We start from the raw sequence: 22,381 nt of genomic DNA, 5'->3' as shown, positions 1-22,381 counted from the left end.
AAGAAAAAGATTATAAAACACTGTGAACTGTAAATGTCATACCTGGAGTGAAACTTAACCCATAGACCTAAAACCCTGGGAAGCATGAATGAAGCAAAGATGTTTTCACAATGGCTAAAGGGCTAGGCCAAGAAGAGGACCATCTTTCTGAAATGGAAAAATGTCACTCTGTAGGAAAAGTTCTAATGGCAGTAAAAACAAAGTTGGTCACAGGTCATTTTGAAGATTCTGTTGAGGGAAAAAAAAGGAAGAAAAAACTAATGTAATTAAACACAAGGAGGTAGGTCTCCCTCAAGTTGTCTTCAAAGTAATAGGTCAGTTTTTGTCTGAAGTGGTTAGCTGCCATTTGATATTCCTGCTAAAATTCCACTGACAGCAATTGAAAATACATTATCTTAAAGAAATGGCCTGCATATTGAGGAAAACAGCAAGAAAGGCAAAAGTCTTGAATATCTAAGGGAAGAACAAAGTTTTATTCTAAAAGGCACTAACAGTTATGGGGAGAAAATAAAGCAGAATCAGTCACTCATTAGAAGATACCGAATGTAAAGTTTATGAGAGTGCCCGTTACATAGTAAATGTTAGATAAATGTTGCCATTTTTGTCATTCTTAGTGACATGGCTTCCAGTATAATAGGTACTAAGTATAGGTATTAGGGCCTCCTGACATATGAGAACATGAAAACAAAGGAGAAAAATAAATGCTAAACAATAATCATATTCAGTCCTGATATCCAGTATATTTTTAATGCCTGTGTCCAGTTCTACTTCGGCAAAATAAAATGGTAGGCTGGGAATTTGATACCTTATCTCTCATTGGGGAAAATACCAGGGTGATTTGCCTGTTGTTAATACCAGATTTCTATGGCAAATCTCCTTTCAGGAGCAAGGTAACGTATTTCTTTAACTCAGTTTCCCCAAAAGGAGGTCCTTGTCAACCCTACTCACTCACTGAAAAGTTTTCCTACCACACCGAATTCATAAATACCCTTGGGTATGCAGTGTACCTTTCTTGCATCTTATATGGTGCTGGAGGAAAAAAATTAGGATTCAGGCTACAACTCTGCCTCTGAGAAAGATGAAGAAAACTTTTTTACCATGAGGTGGACAAACACCACTTTATCATTAGTGTAGAAATAGATTACATAAAATGGACATTCATTCTCTTTTATGGCTTTTGGGATCACATTTAACGTGCATATCCCATCTGTTCTTAGTCTAGGCCACTAAGCAAGTGCGAGTGAAATCACAGTTGTGGAATTTGGTCCACTGAAAAGAAATGTGACTCCATTAGAACTTCTATGAGCTAAAGGGTAACCACCAGGGGAACTTGATGTCTGGACTTTTTTAAAAAAAGGTAACTTCAAAAAGATTAGTGGTGGGCAAAGTTAGAGAAAACCCATCACCATAGTGAACACTTCACCTTTGCTATGTAGTATTTTTAAGGATTGAAGTGGTAAAATACGAGGAATTTCCAGTTGTAAATCAAACTAACTGTCATCTGGAGGGTGATGGAGAAGGCATCATGGAGTGCGTCTGAGAAGGTCACGGCCATACAGAGCAGTCTGAGTTTATAAACATCCTAATTGGTTGCAGTGCTAGACTATACAGAGAGGAGCCAGATTAAGGAAAGGAGAAGCTAAAAAGAAATGTGCTACCAATAAATCCACCTTATACTGTAAATACATGATTCACTGCCTGCCTTAGTTTCCTGAGGAATTTAGACTAATGTGGATTCCTGCTGCTGCAATTGGCACTTTTTAACCATGAAGGGATGATTTAATAACTGCCATGCCAGACGTTCTAAAGTAGGTGAAATCAGTGGAAAGGAAAGAACTAGAAATATTCACAGGAAAGGGATATGAATCATTCTCTTTCTTGGTCAACGGCAGCTCCAACAAATGCAAAGTTGTTTTTTTCTTTTTCCCTATGTGGCATTCCTCCGTACATTAAATTGAAGAAGAGCATGATTCTTAAAACCAAAATCTTCCATGCTGGGGGAAACTTATCAGTGTAAATCATGACAATTTATTGAAAAGGCAGTTTTGATTTCTTTATAAGATTACTTACCATTATTATATTTTAGACCCATTTCTATTAGCCAATTTACCATTTATATTAAATAACCAATTAACTTACCAGTTATATTAACTGTCTTTTTGAATAAAGGGCACGTTTCCAAAGAACAGTTCAACTAACACGAGACAATTGTGAGTGGAATTGTCCAATATGGACAAATGTAAATGAATACGCATGAATGTTTTGCCAGAGTAGATGAGAGAATGAAGGTGTCGCTCTCTGATACAGATGGTGGAATAAGGAATTTTCAATAAGGTTTACCCCTGCAATAGGCTACAAAGAGATTCTCTTAGAAAAGTAATACACATAGACCACACACCCTTTTCACCTCCAGATTCCCTCTTCCTTTATTCTAACCTTGTACCCTAAGGTCCAGTCTGAGAGGAAGCAGGTTTCCTGCCCTTTCAGAGACCACTTTCAGAGCTTTACCTGTGCTCTTGGGTCACCTTCCCTCCCAACTCCTCTGGGGCCTTTTACTTTCCATTATTTCTAGTATCTTCTATTTTTCTCCATTAGTCCATATTTCCATTTATCCATGAGTTCCTCCCTCTCCACCTATAAAACAGCTCAAATGCTCCAACATCCTAAAATTAAAAACCATTTCCTTGACATGGCTTCCCCCTTCAAACCATCCCTTTCTTGCTCTCATTCCTTTCATCTAAAAACTCTATCTGCCTCTGCTTCCCGGTCTCTTAACTGCATCTTCTCCATTCACTGTGGACTGGCTTCCTGATCTCCTGCACCCATGGATCCATGAGGCCTCACCCATAGTTCTGAAGTTCAAAATGCTCTGAAGACAGAAAGTGTTTTTTTTTTTTTTTTTCTTAACTTATTTGACAGTAAAACCTGACTAGAACTGACCTGAGGCTATTTACAGTTTTTATTCATCCTGAGTAGTGTGACTATTCATACTTCTCACTGAAGACTTATGAATATGCTTGTAATCTATGGTATATGTGCTGTTTTACCTTTTCAAAGCCTGAAAATTGCTGAATTCTGAAGCACTGGCCCACAGGTTTCAGATACAGGCTTCTGGACCCACACTGTCAAGTCCAACAGCTCTTCTGACATCTGTCCACCTCACTGTCATTGACGGCTGCCCTTCCCTGTCTTGCCTCCCGAGTCCCTCTTTCCTGCTACTCTTGGATCTTTTGACAGCAAATTCTGCTGGCACCTCTTCCTCTGTCCACTCTTTAAATATAACTGTGTCCCCTACGACTTTGATCTCTGATCTCTTATTTTCTCAGTCTGTACTTTCTCCTGGATGATGTCATTCACTCACAAGATTTAAGAACCTTCTATATGTAGACACATGACTCCCAAATCTGAATCCTAAATATCGACCTCTGTTTAGATATCCAAGAATACATTTCAACCACCAGTCCTACTGGCCCTCCAAACCTAGCATGTACAAACACAAGCCTTCATTCCTCCCTCTGTGTTCCCTGCCTTAGTTAATGGTATTATCATCTACCACCTGCCCAAGCTAGAAATCACAGTGTCATCCTTCTCTCCATAACACCGTTCAGTCATTGTATACATCCTAGCAATTCCATCTCCAAAAGACATTTTAGCATTAGTCCCTTCTTTCCTAACTGCAAAAATGCTGATGTGTGACTGCAAATTAGAATCTGTCCAAGAGAGCAGTTACAGAACATTTGTAGGATTGGATAGTCTGCTGAAATCTAAACTTTTTTGCCCCTGGTTTCCTCCCGATGACTGAAGTCTATCCAAATACTTCTGTGGTGACAGACATTACCACAAAGCCAAGACAGCCCTTGGTACAGAAACAAATCTACAAAGAAGGCACAGCTCTGTTGAGCCAGGCATCAGGGCAAGTCCTTTGCTCTGAATTCAAAAGCATTCTTCCAAGGCAGATCAAAAGAAAAGCCAGTTCTGTTTTGGTTCTGGACACGATGTGTGGGCTCAGTTTGTCTGGATTCCTCATTAAGTGTTGTAGATAATTCAGCTGAGTGACTGAAAGATATTTTCTAAAGGCCTAACTGGATGAAACCTGTGTTATACCTAGGAATCTATAGAATGAAAGAGCTGTACAGATAACCCGAGACTGACTTATTTGGTACAGGTCTAAAAATTCAGTTTTGTCACTTCTGATATCTCTCAGTATAAATTTTGAGATAAACATTGTGTTAAAACATAACTATGTCCTGATTTCAGTACTACTTTTTACATTTTTATAGAGCGTCTATCTCTATAAAAAGGATAGAGATACAAGTACACATTAAGTTTACGTGTAATTTACCCTGTTTTCTGAGGAGCCAGTAAACAAGGTTGTGGGCTCATTAGGATGCAAACCGGAGCCTAGATACAACCCCAAAACTGTGTGAATCCAGTCTGTTAAAACACTTGGGAGAACATTAAATAGTAGTAAAGATTGCCTATGATTCTTCCCGCAGCATCACACCCCTGGAGCAATAGGGGAACCCGTGATGGACACAATGGCAGGACCAACACTAGGTTTAGAGACAGAATTCAATCTGTCATTTGGAACTGGAGAGTCAATAGAATAAGCTCAATGAAGGCTCCAGAGAGAGTGTTTGTGCTGTTATTCCAGGGCTCAAACGTACAGGTCAGAGTGCCTGTGAAAAAGAAGGTGTTGATGGAATTAAGGCAAATATTAGACATTTAAGAAAGAAGAAAAAGTTGAACTATTAGATATATTGGTTTAATGAGATTATGTCATATCAGGACCAATAGTAACGAAAAGTGAATATAATCACTCATATATACTGTTGTTATCTGTAATGACTTCATTTCCGTTACATATTTTTTCCTCAGTTGAAAACAAGAAGCTGACCTTTTGCAAGTGGAAAGATCAGCTTTTTCCTTATTGGCATTTATAATATTGACTGTTGCATTTAGCAGTACTAATTTAAAGTCTAGACTTCAGGGCAAAAGAGGCTCTTTGCAGCCTATCACCACCTGCAACAACCTAGCCATCCCACAGAGGCAGTAACACCCTGCACTTATACAACCTGGAAAACATGATAGCAAGTGAATTCACTTGCTTCCCAAATGCCATCATTTCAAGCTACAGCTCAGAAATCCTTTGGTTCTAGGAATGTTCTATATGCTTCTAGGACCATCTAAGAATTTATAATAATTGAACCTTAAAAAAAGTGGGGGGGGAACTTATTGTATTTCTCAGATACTCTAGTTAAAAACTTGGTTTGGCTTATTAGTGAACCAACAGTGAACTAATTAGTGAAGCTAACAGCAGCTTTGTACGGTCACTTGAGGATCTAGAGAAATGTCTGGGTTCTTGCAGTCCCTACCTTGACTACTCCCACAAACACGAGATTATTCCCCCCATAAATGGGCAAAAAGCCTTCTCAAATGATAGGCAAGAAATTGATCTGTAGCTAAAGAAATCATTTTTTCCTGTGTGAAACAAATTTCTTGACTCAAGCAACTGCTCCATGAATGGGTAAAATAGAATTTAAAAGGAAAAAAAAAAAAAACCCTCAATGCTGGATAGTGTAAAATGTTTGAATCCAAGAAAATGGTGAAACAGCATTTCCTCCATTTGTAAAACATCATTTTATCATTTTTGTGGGAAAATCCCCAATTCTTTATTTTATCTTGGTGAAACGTGAGCACAGCACAGTTAACATTGGTAGGTTATTTTTTGGAAGTCAGAAAATAAGAGAATTGTAATTCTAGAAGAAGCATTCTACCCTTGGCATAATTCTCTGCCTTTGGATTATATCAATGGCTTACCATATGAGCACTTAGATAACTCTTACGAACACTTTGAAATGATTATATCATGCATGATACAACGTGGTACCTGAACAGAAGTGAAACATGGACCTCACATCCATCAGTCCTCATGTTTCATTTCAGCAGAGTGTGACTGTAGAATACATTTGGCTTAAACATGAAATAAAGCATTTACCAGGCGGAGTATAGGACACTTCTGGACTTGGTGATGTCTTTGGCTTCAGAGTAACACGCTGGAACAGCTTAGGAGCTGAAAGAGAGAGCTCGGATCATGAGTCATTTGGTTTTAGCATCTCCCAGTCTTGCTTAACACATAAGATATGACAAAGTATAAGACTGATTACTGATTTTAAAAAAGTATTGAAATGGGATTTAGATGGAAAAATAAACCTTAAGCTCTAAAAATAGATCAGTTAGAATTCCAGATACTTTAAGAAAAATGAAATCTGAGAAACAGCAAAATTTGACTAAGCATAAGGATAGGATGAATAATTTTTTTAAAACATCATTTCAGAAGAGATAGCAATTTAATTAATGTAAGAGTGCTCTTCTTTTCTGGATGTTTGCTTGACTTCTTAAACCCATCCCCATGTCTTTCTGTGAAGATGAATTCAGTGAAGTCAGAATGGGAGCCCATGAAGTATGGAAAAGAGCAGCTTAAAGTCAGCTCAGCAACAGCAGAAAGAGAAGCGGGCAATGGAATGCAATGGGTGGGCTTGCATTCTACATCCCCGGCAACTGTTAGGCTCTAAATAAACCTTTAAATGACATGTTCACAAACCAAAATTGTCTTTCCACAGCTGTTCCTTTGGAGTAACAAGGTGCTAATGTAATAGATACCAGGAAAAAAAAAAAGGTCTACTTTATTTATAGCTCATTTTACAATTTCAAAAGTACTTTCATAAGGATTATGCCCTTTGATTCTCACCGTAATGCTGAGAGGAAGGAATTATCAGCTTCACTTTAAAGCTATTTGCCTGGAGTCACATGATCATTAAGCACCAGAGACAAGACTTGAACACTGAGGTCCAGACATGACTGATAGGTCCCAACACTTGGGCTCGCTATATCCCAGCTCTGCAGGTCACATTTTAACTTGTTCCTCATTTTTTTAGGTGGAAATAATAAACCGGTCCTAACTGAAAGGGTGATTGTGAGAATTAAGTGTGAAATGTCAAAATGATGTGAAAGCTATACCCCTATAAATATGTTTCTACTTCTGGAGAATCTTTACAGATTTGACATTGAAGGATCTGAGTATATTTTGCTTTTCACATTGTTTGCCCCCTCAAGAATTAGGAGCAATTTTGATGGTTATAAGATTTCTAGATATAATATTATTAACAGGACTGTTCACTATTACTTATGAACATAGGAATCTAAAAATGAAACCTGTATTTTAATGATGAAATATTCTTGATGGTTTCTTCCAAATTTTTGATCCCAGTATCCCCTCAAATGCCAAATATAGTAAATTTAAATTTTGCTATCTAATTTATCAACATAGTTTAAGTATAAATGAGATGGCATGCCCAATTACAGAATTTCATTCTGAAAATAGTGGTAGATTAATACATTGCATTGCTCTTTAAGTTGTACACACTATTGTTAGATGATGCCCTTAGAGTCCAACAATAATAATTTGCGTTTGATATTGATATTGCATGTACGAACAGAACATTCTCCCATTCAAATGGCCTTTTGAAATTCACAACAGCTAGCCAGGGGTAAGGAGGGAGTACAACTAGGGTTTAAATATTTGTTTTTGAACTACTGAGTGATACATATGTATACATAAACAAATATCCTTGAAAGACTATAAAAATCTAGGGTGTTGCTGGGATCTATTAAGTAAAGCTCATATTTTCCTGGGTAAGAGAGATCCTAATTTCACCCACTTTTAAGAGGAGTAACTAGAGTGCATTTTTTCATGATCAATTTTCCAAATAGTCCCCTTACACTAGGTTGCCCTGACAAAGCTAGAAGTGTTTGGATTGTAGCTACTTTCCAGGGGAGATGCTGATGGGCTGGGAGTTTGCTCAGTTGGGACAGAATCAGGATGCTCTCTTGTTATAGTCTGCAGTCACTCCAGGGTTTCAGAGTGAGAGTGGAACCACTGAGCATATGCATCTATCCATTCTGAAGTTGCTTACCTTGTCGAGGAAGGTTAGCTAAAGGTCTAAATCAAAATCAAACAAAGTTGAAACTTAGAATACAGTGTCATAATGGGAAATTAGAGTAAGCTCCTGATTTACTATATTGTATTTTTATAAGTACAGAGTACAGTTCAAAAAGATAAAATTATGAATAAGTCTTCCTTCTTAGTTCATATCTCCTTTACTTTTTAAAATGTTACTAACTAGGACTTTATATCCTCAATGTCTTAACTTCTAGCACTTCTTGTTTCTCATCTTTTCTCTTATTTTCAATCATTCATTGTTTTATGCTTTCTTATGTCTTTCCATTTCTCCTTTTTCTGCCTCATTTGTTCTATGCTTTACATTCACATAAAAGGTTGAGAGCTTCTTCTCGTGATTTTATCTGCTGATTTCTTAAAGTTAGATTTTAGTTTCCTATCCACAAATTTAATACACTTGCTTCGTTTTTTATTCTTATTCTATTATTCATTACTTATTCACTAATCATCAATTATTTTTCCCAGTATTTCTTATATATTAATAGTTCAAATTTATTTCTTGTTATTATTTTAAATTTCTTATTCTTTCAGATGATTGTCGCTTTGGTACCTTCATCTACTTACATATCATACCCATATTATTTTTTAGCAAAGTTTTAGTAATTAAATAAAAACACATTTTAAAATACATTAAAGCAGATTTAAAATCATTAGCTAGATGTAGTACATGGAACTGTTTTTTAAGGAGTTTTCCTTCAAAGAAAAAGTAATAGGTAAAATTTCTCTCAGAAATATTAAAGAAAGTGTTAATACCTCTCAGATATTAAAGACCATCCCCACATCTACAGTTTTTTTCTTTCAGTAGGGATACTGAGATATGATTAAAGAATTTGTGTTGGTAATTCAGAACTACTACCTAGATCAAGCATAATTTTGATGCTGCTAACATTTTCCTTTCCCCAGACCTTTGGTGATAGTTAGGGTTCCTTTCCTAGTAAATTGGGTAGGTGCACTTTATATGCTTTTTGGAAGTGGGCCATGTTTAAAAAATAAATTTAGATTTAGGGGATTGTCCTAAACTATAACTTCCTCGACTACAGAAGGATGAAATTTTGTTTCACATTCCCAATGTCTAGCACATTGTCTGGCGTGAGGTCAGCATGCAATGAATAGTTGTTAAGTGACTAACTGATGAAATGCATTAGTTAATCAGCCACTTAAGCATCAAGGGTGGTACAATTTTAAATTAGGAGAGAAGAGAGACAGGAGATCAGTTGATTCATAACAATAGACTAGGCATGACTGGGTATATGCTTGGAGTAGGGACCAAGGTTAGAGATGTCTGGAAAAACTGATGGACTGCAGAGGCCGGATGAGGAAGAGGATAAAAATCGATGTAAAATGCTCAGAATCTGCAACAGATATAAATGAGAAACTGAAAGGAGGGAAAGATGAGCTTTCTTTGAGGCATGTCAATTTTATGGTAGCCTGAAATGGAGATCTGCCAAGGCAGTCAGAGGAATTGGACAAGATCTTGGTTGAGAAGTTAGGGTTAGAGTTAATCATTCAATCATTCAAGAAAGAGCTTCTTGAACAGAATAAAAAATAGTTTATAATGACTCTTGTTTAGGTCCTTCCCAAAATTCCTAGCAAAACAACCAAAGCAATATTATGTTATTATTTTACAGGAGAGGATATATATTAAAAATCTTCATGACCTAATGTTAAATAAAATTGACTGAAAGGCCAAAAAAAATTAGGTGATTGGCAGGGGGAGGACATTCAAGGACCATGGAAGGTTTTCTCAAGCTCCGAGAAGTGAAGGGAGTAGGCAGGCTACTCTTTTAAGAAATTCCATTCTCCTCCATCCCCCTCTCAAATAATATAACAAAAGGGAAGCTTCTGGAATAAGCTACTCCAATAATATACTTTTTGATAAAGTCTAAAAATAAATGTAAATATTTATTAGGTTTCAAAGGAAGTCTTATTTTATAAGGGTTAAAAACCTAACTTGCTATAATTCAACAGAGTAACTCCGCTAACATCAAACTTTTCAGGCCAGAATATAAAATAAGTATTTACCTGGCTGTGTCGGTGGGATTCTTAGACGTGGAGATATTTTTGGTTTGGGAGGAGCTCGCGGTGTCTGCTTGGGCACTAAAAGAAAGGATATAGGTTCGGAGCTCTTGAGGTCTTCAAGAGTCACAGTACCTAAACCTCTAGGATCTCAAAGATGTTTGTTGAGTAATTGAAGACCTAAATACACAGCAATTAAAGTTCCCAAAGAGCCACAAAGTATAAGACGGTAATTTTCTTATTATAATGGAAAAAAAAAACCCAAAAAAACCAAGGCAGCACATTAAAGATATCCAAGATATTCAGCTGGCAAATGAAACTGTTGGAATTTTAGAAATATCCACTTCAAATACCTATTAAATAGGTTAAAAATAAATTTCATAATAAAATAATTCATCATTATAAGTTCACATCGTTTTAGCAGAATAATCCAGTATAATATTTTAAGGGCAAAGAGATACAATTTCTTCTAAATAAAAAGCACATTACATTCCAAATATACCTAAAAAATAAATGCACCTTAATAGTAAGTGCTAATGGAAAAAAATTAATCTTGTTAAACAAAACACAATTTTTATTGGTCATATTGGAGAAGAAAAATTGAACAGAAATTGAAAGGATACATTATTGAAGAAAGTTATTCTTCTGCTGAGCAATTCCCAAAGAAGTTCTAGGACATTCAGTATAAAAAATCAATTATTTCTTCACCAAGAAAATTAAAAGTTTATCCTGCCGGAGGAAAAGAATTATCAAATGAAAGATTGCAGCTTGTGGAAATACCTCATTTGGTTGAGTTCAGTGTGTTTGGGATAAAGAGAGATAAGAAGAAACAAAATGTTTTTCAAGGTCACGGAGTTTCAGGCACCTTAAGAAAAGCTTGCTGAAAATAAGAGTTATTAGATAAAAGAAGAAGCTGAGTCTGTAGGGACTTCTTCCTGATTCTTAATCAAAATATACAAGGCATGCAATGGTTTCAGTGGAATCCTCTCGCCTGTGGAGAGATGAACAAGATATGTTGGAGATTACATTGGTTTAGGAGCCTGGAGCTGGGAGATTTAGAGTTCGCTTTGCGGATCACTCAGTCTACAACATTGGGTTCTTCATCAACAGTAACAGGATTTTTAAAAGCCCTTCCAACCCTAAAATTCTATACTTCTACAGTGTCCTTAGTCTTGTGAAAGTCTGACTCTGAACTGCTTTGTTTGCCGAGGTTCGTACTGATAGGCTATTTGCTTCCCCAGGGTATAAGAGACCATCTTGCAGGTAAGGGCATGTCATGAGGCAATTCTATAAAAAATGATTCAGAATGAGATTAGTATCACTGATAGTATCTATGACTAAATATTTCAATCATATTAATGATTAAAGCTATTTTTAAAAAAAACTTTAGAAAAGTTAGAGATAATTGACACAGATCCAGTTAATGCAGTCAGTGTGGAATTTTGGTAAAAATTAAACTGTAGAGTTTAATAGGCAAAGGATATTAACAGGGTTTAACAGGACATTTTAGAGGACAATGAATAAGATTAATATCCATATCTCCTTTGGAATTAGAGCCACATAAAATAGTTTAATGGCCATCAAAATACAAGTTTGGGCTTATTTATGATAAACTGACGTGTAAACTGACGTTTATCAGAGAGCCTGTAGATATTGAGAAAATTTTCCCTTGTAAGAAGCATATTTAGTTATCCTCATTGATGATTTGTTTTCCCATATTTCAAATTCCACCATCAAGTAAACCCTTATGACTTGCCAAGTAACCAGTTTGACTTCAGTTTCTCTTATTTGTATGCAGTGAAATGGCCAAACTGCCACAGGAAAGAGCAGTAGAAAGTAGTAAGGGACCTGAATAATGACAGGATGACCGACCAATTGTACCCCTTTTTGTGGAATGCTCCAGTATTTCTGGAGGTTTTGGTTAATCTTAAACAAATTAACTATCTTAAAATAGTTTTTATATGACCACAGACCTTGTAAAACTAGTCAAGATGATAAAGTATTTAAAATTGGGATATTTATATTTTAAAAGGAATATAAATGTTCTTCCCCAGAAACATTACTATTTTCTGTATGAAAGACTTGCAGAGTAGCTGAGAGGTATTTTTCAGTTATATCCTAAATAATGTTCACAACACTGCCATATGACTGGCTATAGATTATGGATAGAAGGAGGAGTGGGGCATCAGAAAGGTAGGGTCAAAGACTGTGAGCAGTGAGTAGTGATTAAGTTAGGGCTTCTGATAACTCGTAATAGTGCCCATATATATTGTCTTTCCATTCTTGTAAGTTCTGCAAACACTCACCTTCTACATGAAACACAAAATAACATATTTACCCGGTTCGGTCTGAGGCTCATCTGGGCTGGGTAGGATTACAGTTTGGGAAGGCAGAGGTGATGTTTCTATGGTAATTGAAGGAAAGTACCCAGGGTTACTATAGCACTTCACACACCTTGAGTACAGATGACAGAACAGATGGTAACAAGTAGATTTTAAAGAAAAAAAGAAAGCAAATTGCAAGTCTACAGCAAAATAGCACTCCTACTTCTTCATAATGCATTTAGTTTAAAAGCTGCTTAGAGATGCCAGGTTACAAAATACTTTCAAGGTAAGCAATAGCCTTACTTTTTAAATCCTTACTCCACACTAGTACATCCCCAACAGTGCCAGAAAGATAGGTTCTTGGGGAACCATAAGGAGAAAAATAAATAAAAAATGTTAAGGCATAAGCCATTCAGCAGCATTGAATTTTGTTTAACTAATGAAGAAAAAAATCAAACATGTAAATGAATGTGATGAAATGAGTGTTAATGGAAAGTATATTGCTAGGGCAGAAGGTATAAATGGATCATCATACAAAAAAATATTATCTAAAGTATTCAACGTAATACCAAGCTGGCAGAATGTTTAACATTAGGAAAAAAGACACTTTAGATTTGACAGTTTTGGTGACTGAAGTAGAGAGAGACCAAGGTCTAGATACAAAGCTGAATGGAAGAAGACACTTTTTGGACAATGGTTATGAATAGAAGCACCTAGAAAGAAAATTAACTGCCATGACAAAGAATGATGTTGCAACATGAATTCACAATGAGGGAGAACCTGGGTTCTCAGGTGATGGCGACAATGAGGGCAAAAACTGCCAGGGTGTGTCATTACCTAGCGTGGTCTCAGGTGGTTCAGACACATTTGTAATAGATTCCACAACTGTATCAAAACAAAGGAGAACAATTTTAAAAGCTTAAGATGTTAGGCCACAGTCAAGTATCTCTTTCTTGAATATCAACACACCTCATTCTCTTGAGAATCTGCATCACATTTTTACAGATAGGACGATGGATTAGGATAAGAAAAAAGAATCAAGAGGGAAATCCTATTCTATAACCCTAATCCTCCAACTAATATTTATGTTTTAACTGTCATTAACTGTCAAATTTATTATGCCTCAATATTTAGATACCACAGAGAAACTGAAATTTATTTCTGTATTCAGAGAGTCAATTATCATTTTAATTTTAAGAATTCAAGAATTTTAGAAGCTATAGCTCTTCAAAGCTATTCCACTGTAGATCAAGTACCCCAGCTTGAACTTTCAAATTCCATGAAATGTAATAGATACTAATTAAAAATTTTTTGAATAAAAGAATAGAAGCATGAAAACCTTTACCACCTTCAGTCTTTGGCTCCTCTGGCCTGAGTGGTACTTTGGCAGTGGAATATACATAATCTATTTCAGTTGGTGCTAGGGAAGAAACAGGGAATGGCGGGTTAGTGGCGGACAGAACCATAGCACCCACTGTAATGGAACACTGTTTAATCTGAAAACAGGTTAATTATCTTAAGTAGATAGATTTGTGAGAATAAGTAACATTTAGGTAGATTATGAAGATGACTACAATGAAGGCAGGAAATGAAGGCAGTGTGCAATGTGGAACACATACACACACACACGATAACTGGCAGGGTCTACAGCGATTTCTACCTGGAGCAAAGCAGATAATTTCACTTCCTTATTTTTGTTTAAGGATTCTAGTGAGAAAAAGACATAGAGTGAGTCCTTTGAAAGCATGGGAATGAATCCTAAAAACAATATGAAAATGAAAAATAGGATGTGTATATTTGTATTAAAAGTGATCAGAATATTAAAAAATGAAATTGTGCATTCACAGTGAGAGGAAACTAAGCAAGGAAATTGTGAAACTTGCATAGCAACACAGCAGATACTAGCAAAATGGGCTGTATATAACATTTGACTGTCAAGATTCACTGGATGAGCACAGGCAATATGTGCGGAGCCATGAAATGTCACAAAGCATGAGGACATCCCAAAATGACTTCCACAATGAGATGGAAAAGCACATATATCTGACTTCCCATTGGGGAACATTGTTACCTATAGCTTCCTTTGATGACTCAGTGCTAAATGTAACCAATTCCAGGACTTCAGAAACTAGCAAAAAACACAAAATGGTAAAATTGATCAAGAATGGGTTGTTGTGAGCATTGAATGAATTCATACAAACTAAGTATTTAGACAAGTGCCTTGTACCCGTAAGTGCTCAATGTCAGCCGTTACCATAATAACAATAGTACTATTAACCCTAAAGGAAACCCTAATAACCGAATTCAGAATTTTATAAGTTATAATTAACAACCATAGAACCTTGTTCCATCAACATAAGCATCAAAACGCCATTTAGCTAATTAAGAGATACACAAAAGGGATGGAAAGAAATTATAATCCTATGTTAAAAATAAGATCTGGTGTTTCAAAATAAATGTCAGAGAGTTGCAATAGCATTGAAAAGCATGATCTTTAAAATTTGTTTTTAATTTTGAAGGGCAATAATGTTTAGGCTCATACTGTGTAAGGTGAAATTTTGTTATCTTTACTGAAGTGAGAACTTTCTCGTTCCTTAATGGTCACAATTGAATGAGCATTCTTTTCACATAGCAGAGCAGAAGTTTAGCTTATTACTAAAGAGAACCACAAGTCTGTAACTTAGTGAAAAATAAAGGTAAAGAATAAAATCAGTTCTTCTAACTGGTTCTGTTGACTACTTAATCAGATATGTGATTATTCTCTAATATTATACAGAGCAAACCCAAATGAAGATAAGTATTTCTATACAGTTGAATAATATAATTAATATGAAAATAATGTATTACTAATTTACACCAGTATGCAATCATGGAAGAAGCATGTACAATATACAGAGTTGTTAAATGTATATTCTTTTGTAGTTTTTAATATTTGGAAATACAACACTTGGGGTATGCCCCCTGAAGCTCATGGTGTACCCAGATAGATTAAATAATCTATTTACCAGGTTGACTTTGTGTCATTTCTAGGCTTGGTGATGTCACTGGTTTCAAAATAAGAGTATGCAGTTCAGTGGGAGCTGAAAGAAGAGGGTCTAAGTTGTCAAACTAATTATGGATAATTTATTTCACAGGTAGCAACACATAGACCTTCAGAATCACAGGGTTATGGAGAGGCAATGCAGAGTATGCATTATTTAAAGCAGACTGGCAAATTATGGCCCTCCCAAATCCAGCCCTCTTCCCGACCTGTGAGCTAAGAGTGATTTTTACATTTTTAAATGATTGAAAAAAAATTAAAGGAAGAGTAATAATCTATGATATGTAAAAATGGTATGAAATTCAAATAAAGTTTTATTGGAACACAGCCACACCTACAAACTAAGATGATTCAAGGCATATTTACATATCACTTACATCTTGGCTTTGGTTACCTACAAGCTACAACAGCAGAATTGAGTAGCTGTGACAGACTGAATGGTCTAAAAAGTCTAAAATATTCACTATTTAACTCTTCACATAAAAAAATTTGCTGATTTGCTGATCCCTGATTTTAACTATCCTTCTAGAAAAAGGCAGAGCCTATTTGAAAAACTGAGGTTCTCAATGACTATTGTATCTGAATCTATATTCCCACAAGGGTTTTCTAAGTATTTCCTACAGCTGGTTTCATGACAGTATCATTAACAAAATATTCAGTATCATCTAGGAGTGTTTTATTCTATGTTCCAGTTTGACCACCCTGTTGGGTACCCTCAATAGGTGTCAAAACTTTTTTATTTTGCTGTTCCCACCATTCCAACCACTAATTCAAATACTACTTAATTTCAAAGCTCAACTATTCTCTATCAGCCCACATAGATCCTTGACTCCTTTAAATATTTTCTTTCTAAATTTTTTACCAAACAAGCTGCTTTTGTATAAGCAAATTATCTTTTATCTAAGAAAAACTCAAGAACAGGTTTTCTTCACAATTATATTGTACTTTATTCAAGAGGTAAAACATGTCCTTACTTTTGATCTCTTCCTCTGCTTCACACCCTACCCTACTCAACTGCTAATGTGGTGCTGGGACCACAGAGAGCAAGGAAATGTTTGTTTACCTAAGACAAAGAAGCAATGCTATTTTAAAAAGAGACGAATGGAATAGAATGCTAAGAGAATTGAATAAGATGCATCTTTTGTCAGAGAGAATCCTTATGCATTTGGCTACCATATAAATCTCCAACCATGAACCTTCTCATCCACGTGAAATTATAGAGATTCTACCTTCTCTCTTAGAGGGCATAGAGGTGGGAAATGCAAGTTAGCAAGCCACATCACTGTCACTCTTGGGGCCCAACTGCAATGGGCTAGAAGGACTCCTTAAGCAGAAAACCATAGATTTTCTTGATTTTTAAACTGTGAAGCTTTGGGAAATTTAGTGTTTGGGAGAAGGATTTTTTCCCCTATGATTTGAAACTAAAGGAAGAAAATCTTGAGTTGCTATTGTATTTGTAGGTCTAGAAACCATCAACAGCATTGTACCTGTACCAATGTTTTGTAAAATATTAGATTTTCTTGAGTTTATTGCCTAAGTTTGAAAAATTTTACTTTACCAATCTAATTTGTTCCTTATCACTGAGGGTCTTTTAGAGACCAAAATAATAACAAAATTTGTTAATTTAAAGATATAGTTATTAATGTGTATAATTAGATACTCAGAGAGATTCCTACTTAGTAAAGATTAAGAACCAATATTAAACTGTGGTGGAGAATAAGGAATAGTCAAGTTCATCAATGATGGGGGAGCCTGTAACTTAGATTCACTAGAATTGACACTTCCAGGAAGCAACTTGTTTTTGGTAATTTAATATAACAGGGAAACCTCATTCCTTAAAATAGGAAGAGATTAATGAGGATATCACAAAAATCTTACAGAAAGTAAGTTGCTCGGAGAAATTTCGTGGTACTTAATTATCATCATTTTATAGATCTAAATATCAAATAGAAGGCAAACAATTTAGACTTCAGACTCTTCACTGAATCTTATAATGAAATGTTAAAGGGGTTTTCATGGAAGATAGATTTCCTCGCTGGATCCAGGGACATCCATTAAAAGCAATAGGTAGCACTTTAATTAAGAATACTGACTACGTAAAAGATGAAGCATGAAATAGAATTACAATAGCACTTGAAGGAAGCGGGAGAAACTCTGGCCATGACAGTGATAGAGTGGGTTTTTAATGAGTGTAAAAGCATTTAATGAGGTCACAAAAATCATTACCTAATGTTGTTTCTGGAGCTTCAGAACTATGAATAACAGGTTCAAAGCTAGTAGCAGGAACTAACCAAAAGCAACAACATGAACACAAAGTTTAAACACACATAGAAAGTCTTAATTTTTCTTTCAAAACATTAGTTTCAAATGACAATTTTTTTAAGCTTTTGCATTCATAGAAAGCAAACAGTCTCTATAGCTAGGAATAATTCATTGCAGAAGGTAGGCACAACCTTTGAACTCTGCTATGAATCTTAGTATGGTCAACATGAGCCTTCCCTAGGTGTTTGATTTTCTGATTCTCATATGGAAGCTAGCTTTGGAAAATCTGTTTAGGCAATATACACAAAAAAATATGTGAAAGTAACTTGTTACATTTCTTGGAAGCTGAAAAAAAAAACCTATATTTATGTACTCACAGCTATAATAAATTGATCACGTGTTTAAATGTAGATATAGCAATAAATAACCATGAGTGACTATGCCAATCTTGCTATAAATAAGAGAGACCAAGAACTTCATCCAAGAAGCAGCTGTTAACCACACCTCAATGCCTTGACTCTTAGGGAACATGAAGGCTGTTACTTCCCATTGGAGGCACTGCTTTGGGACTCCACTGGGAGAGACTGCTAGGGCTTACCCCTCAAACCATGAAATAACACATTTACCCAGTTTGGTCTGAGGTGCTTCAGGGCTTGATGTGGTTTTAGGTCTGGGACGTGGACGACGAACTCGTGATGTTTTAGGAGCTGAAGGAAGAAACGTTGGATTACTCTAGTGAAGTTGGTTTTGGAATAAGGTTCTAGATTTTCTAAATATGTTATATTTCCTTGAAATTTAAGACATGTATTTTAAAGATGCAAATATGTTCGCCTATTTTGTTAATTCTTTTATCACTGAAGATTCTTCAGAGGTAAAACTCGCACATAAAATTAAGTCAAGAAATGAAGAGTCTTGTAAATGTCTAAAAAAGGTAAGGACTATCATCAAACCGTACTAAGTTCACACTAAGAAATTTAAATATGCCCCCCTATCCATGGAACCATACAAATTGTTATGATTTAATTGGTCTAGAGAAGACATAGACATTCCCGACCGTGTCTGAAACTAAGCTTTAAATGTGAGCACTGTTTAGACAAAAGTACATGACATAAATTCAATTAAGATTACATGGTAGACAGACATTTTGATCTAAGTCCATGCATAGCTTTTAAAAACAACAGATAACTTCTTTTTAGAGTCTTCAATACTCTTATTAAGAAGAAAAATAAAGTTGAAGAACAGCAGAGGATGACAAGATCGTCTTATGAAGCTGGTGATAATGTTATTACAATGATGATGATGATAGAATGGATTGACAATGAGCAGGAAAAAATTGTTGAGGAACACAGAATATCATTACCTAACGTTGTTTCTGGAGCCTTGGTTCTAAGAGTGACAGGTTCAAGCACTGTAGGAAGAACTGGCCAAAAATAATAAAATAAACCAAAGAGATTTAAAAAATTCACTTGAAGACTAATTTCAGAAGCCAACTGTTAAGCTTCAGGACTGAGAGAAAGAGACACACACTTGTTCTTTGCAAATTTGACCAAATTGTGGCGAATATCAATTCATCTCATAAAATAGGTACACCATTGCACTTTGCTCAATATCACTGTGGTCAACAAGAAATTCTACATGTTTGATTATCTGATTCTGGTATGGAAGACTCTTCTGGACAAGCTTTTTACACATTTATATAATATATACTTTTCTAACTACTGGAAAAAGCATTTATCAGTCTATTTGTACTTCTATACAGGTTAACATAAATGTCTAATATTTCAATAATCATGGGTACAATAATGAGTTTGTATGTTTGAAAGTATAAGGATCAATGTAACAAATGGAGTGTGTTCATCAAAATTTCAAAGTGGTCCTTGATTCAATAAAAGTTAAGAAACTCTGTCAAACCCTGTTAGAGAAGGAGAAAGAGTCAGCCTACTCTAACACAAAAGCCCATCATTTAAACTTTCAAGACTCAGGCATATTCAAAAATTTGACCATGAACTAAAAACATCATTCCTTGAAACAAGAGATCTCCCAATATAATCATATAGATACTAATTCAATAAAAAGTAACACAATCAAAAAAACATGGTATTTCCACAACTGATGAGGAAAAAGCGAGTGATGAAAATAAGGGATAGATGGAAATTCATGTTTGAAAGGAAACTTAAAATAGCCAATGCTGTTTAAGCAAATGCACGTGATCACATGACACAGCGTTGAGTGGTTACATGGCAGTTTGACATCCTGAAATTAGTATACACACAGTTCTCTTAAATTCAACAGATAACTTGACATAGAACGTAGCAAAATTGCAAGGTAAAGACTGTAATGGAATGACAACAGAGGGTATAGACATGGTTTTAAGATGCAGGAGAACCTGTGGCTACAATGGTATGACAATGAGCAGGAAAAGCACTATTTGAAGGACACGCATTCTCATTACCCACGATTTCTGGAGCTTCAGTTCTAAAAGTACCAGGTTCAAGATCTGCAGTGGGAACTAGTCAAAAGCAAGGAAATAAACACATGTGAAAAGTCAGCAAATTAAATCTTACCAGTATAATAGTGCTTCAACAGGTATATAACAATTTAAAATTATTTTTCTGAAATTACATACTTGATATTTAAAGATTTGGTCGTCACCTAAAGCCAGGTAAACTTTCTTTATGAGACAGTCACAGCCTACACAATCTGATAAATATCTCAATAAAGTCAACATGATATTCTCCTAGGTGTCTAAGTACCTAATTCCAATCATTGTAGAAGACTGACCTAGGAAACTTTAAACATTTTACCAAATATATACTTATGTAACTACCATGGCAGTTGTTGGCTTTTCTGTGGAAGCTTTAACAAAACAGCATGTCCAAGTGTTCATCACAAGGAAGAAAAATATCCTTTTTTCTATTTCTTTAATTTTGTAGCTATATGAGATGATGGATTAAACTAAGTAAAGTTATTGTGGTCATCATTTCACGATGTACATAAGTCAAATCATTATTCTGTACACCTTACACTTATACAGTGCTGTATGCCAATTATATCTCAATAAAACTGGAAGAAAAGAAAGAAAATAACATGTCTAAATAAGCATGGATACAATAAATAGCTTTTGTGTTTGAAAGGAGGCCTAGAAAAGAATTAAGCAAAGTGAATCATGTAGATCTTGTTGAGAGCTCATATTTAGAAATAGGCTGAGACCTTGTTTGAGGCAAAGGCACTCAACAAATCAGGATAAAGAACATATAGTGTGTGGTGCCCAGTAGAGCAGCTCTCTGCTCTAATCACAAAAATTCCATACCCTAGATAGGAGGGAGAGACAGTTGCAGGAGAGATCACTGATGCTTCTAGGGTCAGACCCAAACTTCTGGGTCATACCTTCAAGGATTTTCTTCAACTGCTCCTATGGACCCATCCAAACTCAGTACTATTCATCACCTCTTGGAAGCAGAACCTCCCTTATTCCAGAAGTCTGTGTCCTCTGGTTGGTCTCTACACCTTACTTTCTGTCTATCTCCATGATTTTAAGACCCAACCTCTTTCCAACTCCTTACTCCTGTCCTTCACAGACTTTTCTCTCTTTCAGCTCAGAGATGTTTATAACCCCTGCAAAAAACAGCTCAGTTTGCACAGACACACTGCCTTGGTTCAATCTTTTAATGTTTCACATTGAGGCAGGTTCTGAATTTGACTCTACTACAGATTGCGAAGTAAAAACCAGCCACCAGCTTCTGAGATATCCTCACAGATCTTGATGGGCTGTGGGGAGATGGAAGGCACTTCGTGTTTGTTTCTTGAAATAAAAATGCTTGGTTCTGCTTAAGACATTTTTTTCTTTAAGAGAAGAATGGAATGGAATAAGAAAAAGTAAATAAAATACATAGTAAAAGAGTAGATCCTTGTGTAGAAAGCACAGGGAATTCAGCTGCCACACGCGTCTCCCCTATCATGTTTTCCTTTGCTAATTCAACAGGGGGAAACAGCAGCAGGTCATTTTGTGCCTTTGCCCACATGGGGCTCACAGGGGCTATCACTCCCACTACTAGCATGAACCCCAGACTCCCAAGAGTTGCAAGGACTCAGTCCTTTAACGAGAGACCCACATTTACCCGGTTTGGTTTGAGGTGCCTCAGGAGTTGGTGTGGTTTTAGGTTTGGGACGTGGACGACGGGTCCGTTTTGATGTTTTAGGAGCTGAAGAAAGAAAACCTTCAGTTACTATAGAGTCTGTAGTTCAGAAGCTATGGGTAGCATGACACATGGCTCTAGGTTTCCTAAAACTTATTAGATTTCCTCATATTTTAGGAAATGTGTCTTTGTAAATTTTTAATTGGAAACTTTCACACTTATTATAATAGTATGGTTTTTTTTTTTTACAAGTGAAAGTTCATTGGCAATGAGTCAGTTATAAAAGTGAAGCATCATTCAAGAAGTGAAGAATCATTCATAGAACTCTTGTTTGAATAAAAAGGATAAGAATCACCGCTAAACTATTATGGTAGTGGTGATAGCCAGGTACAAACTCTTTGACAGTTTACTAAAATAAGACCATGTCATTAACTAAAATGTCAGTTAAAGAACAAATATCACAGACAGTTAAAAAAACAGTAGACCTTTAGATCCACAAAGAACCCTCCCTGACACCGTAATAGTCGTTAGAGTCAAGAGAATTGCTTTTTAAACCCAGCTTTTACAAAACATTGGTTAAAAA

General features: G+C 35.8%; 1 protein-coding gene across 39 annotated transcripts in view; it reads right to left on the bottom strand.

Moving 5' to 3' along the window:
- ABI3BP (ABI family member 3 binding protein) overlaps positions 1-22,381 on the bottom strand; it is a 280,524-nt gene that overhangs the window by 76,178 nt on the left and 181,965 nt on the right. For 29 of the 39 annotated variants that reach the window (XR_014263069.1, XR_014263070.1, XR_014263071.1 and 26 more), the window contains 12 exons: positions 21,781-21,864; positions 20,115-20,171; positions 19,023-19,082; positions 18,289-18,369; positions 17,627-17,686; positions 15,366-15,440; positions 14,432-14,488; positions 13,709-13,780; positions 13,198-13,245; positions 12,375-12,440; positions 10,043-10,117; positions 5,999-6,073 (listed from right to left, as the gene is read on the bottom strand). Coding sequence is in view for 35 of the 39 variants with exons in the window: in XM_082460250.1 (XP_082316376.1) it covers positions 5,999-6,073; positions 10,043-10,117; positions 12,375-12,440; positions 13,198-13,245; positions 13,709-13,780; positions 14,432-14,488; positions 15,366-15,440; positions 17,627-17,686; positions 18,289-18,369; positions 19,023-19,082; positions 20,115-20,171; positions 21,781-21,864 (810 nt within the window). In the remaining 4 variants the exon portion in view is untranslated. The remainder of the gene's footprint in view (positions 1-5,998; positions 6,074-10,042; positions 10,118-12,374; positions 12,441-13,197; positions 13,246-13,708; positions 13,781-14,431; positions 14,489-15,365; positions 15,441-17,626; positions 17,687-18,288; positions 18,370-19,022; positions 19,083-20,114; positions 20,172-21,780; positions 21,865-22,381) is intronic. The other 10 variants (XM_082460278.1, XM_082460279.1, XM_082460280.1 and 7 more) reach the window with 8 other exon arrangements.

Source organism: Balaenoptera physalus (assembly GCF_965194825.1).
Source record: "Balaenoptera physalus genome assembly, chromosome: 4".
NCBI classification, from domain to species: domain Eukaryota; kingdom Metazoa; phylum Chordata; class Mammalia; order Artiodactyla; family Balaenopteridae; genus Balaenoptera; species Balaenoptera physalus.
This window is presented reverse-complemented; position numbering and strand designations above follow the sequence as displayed.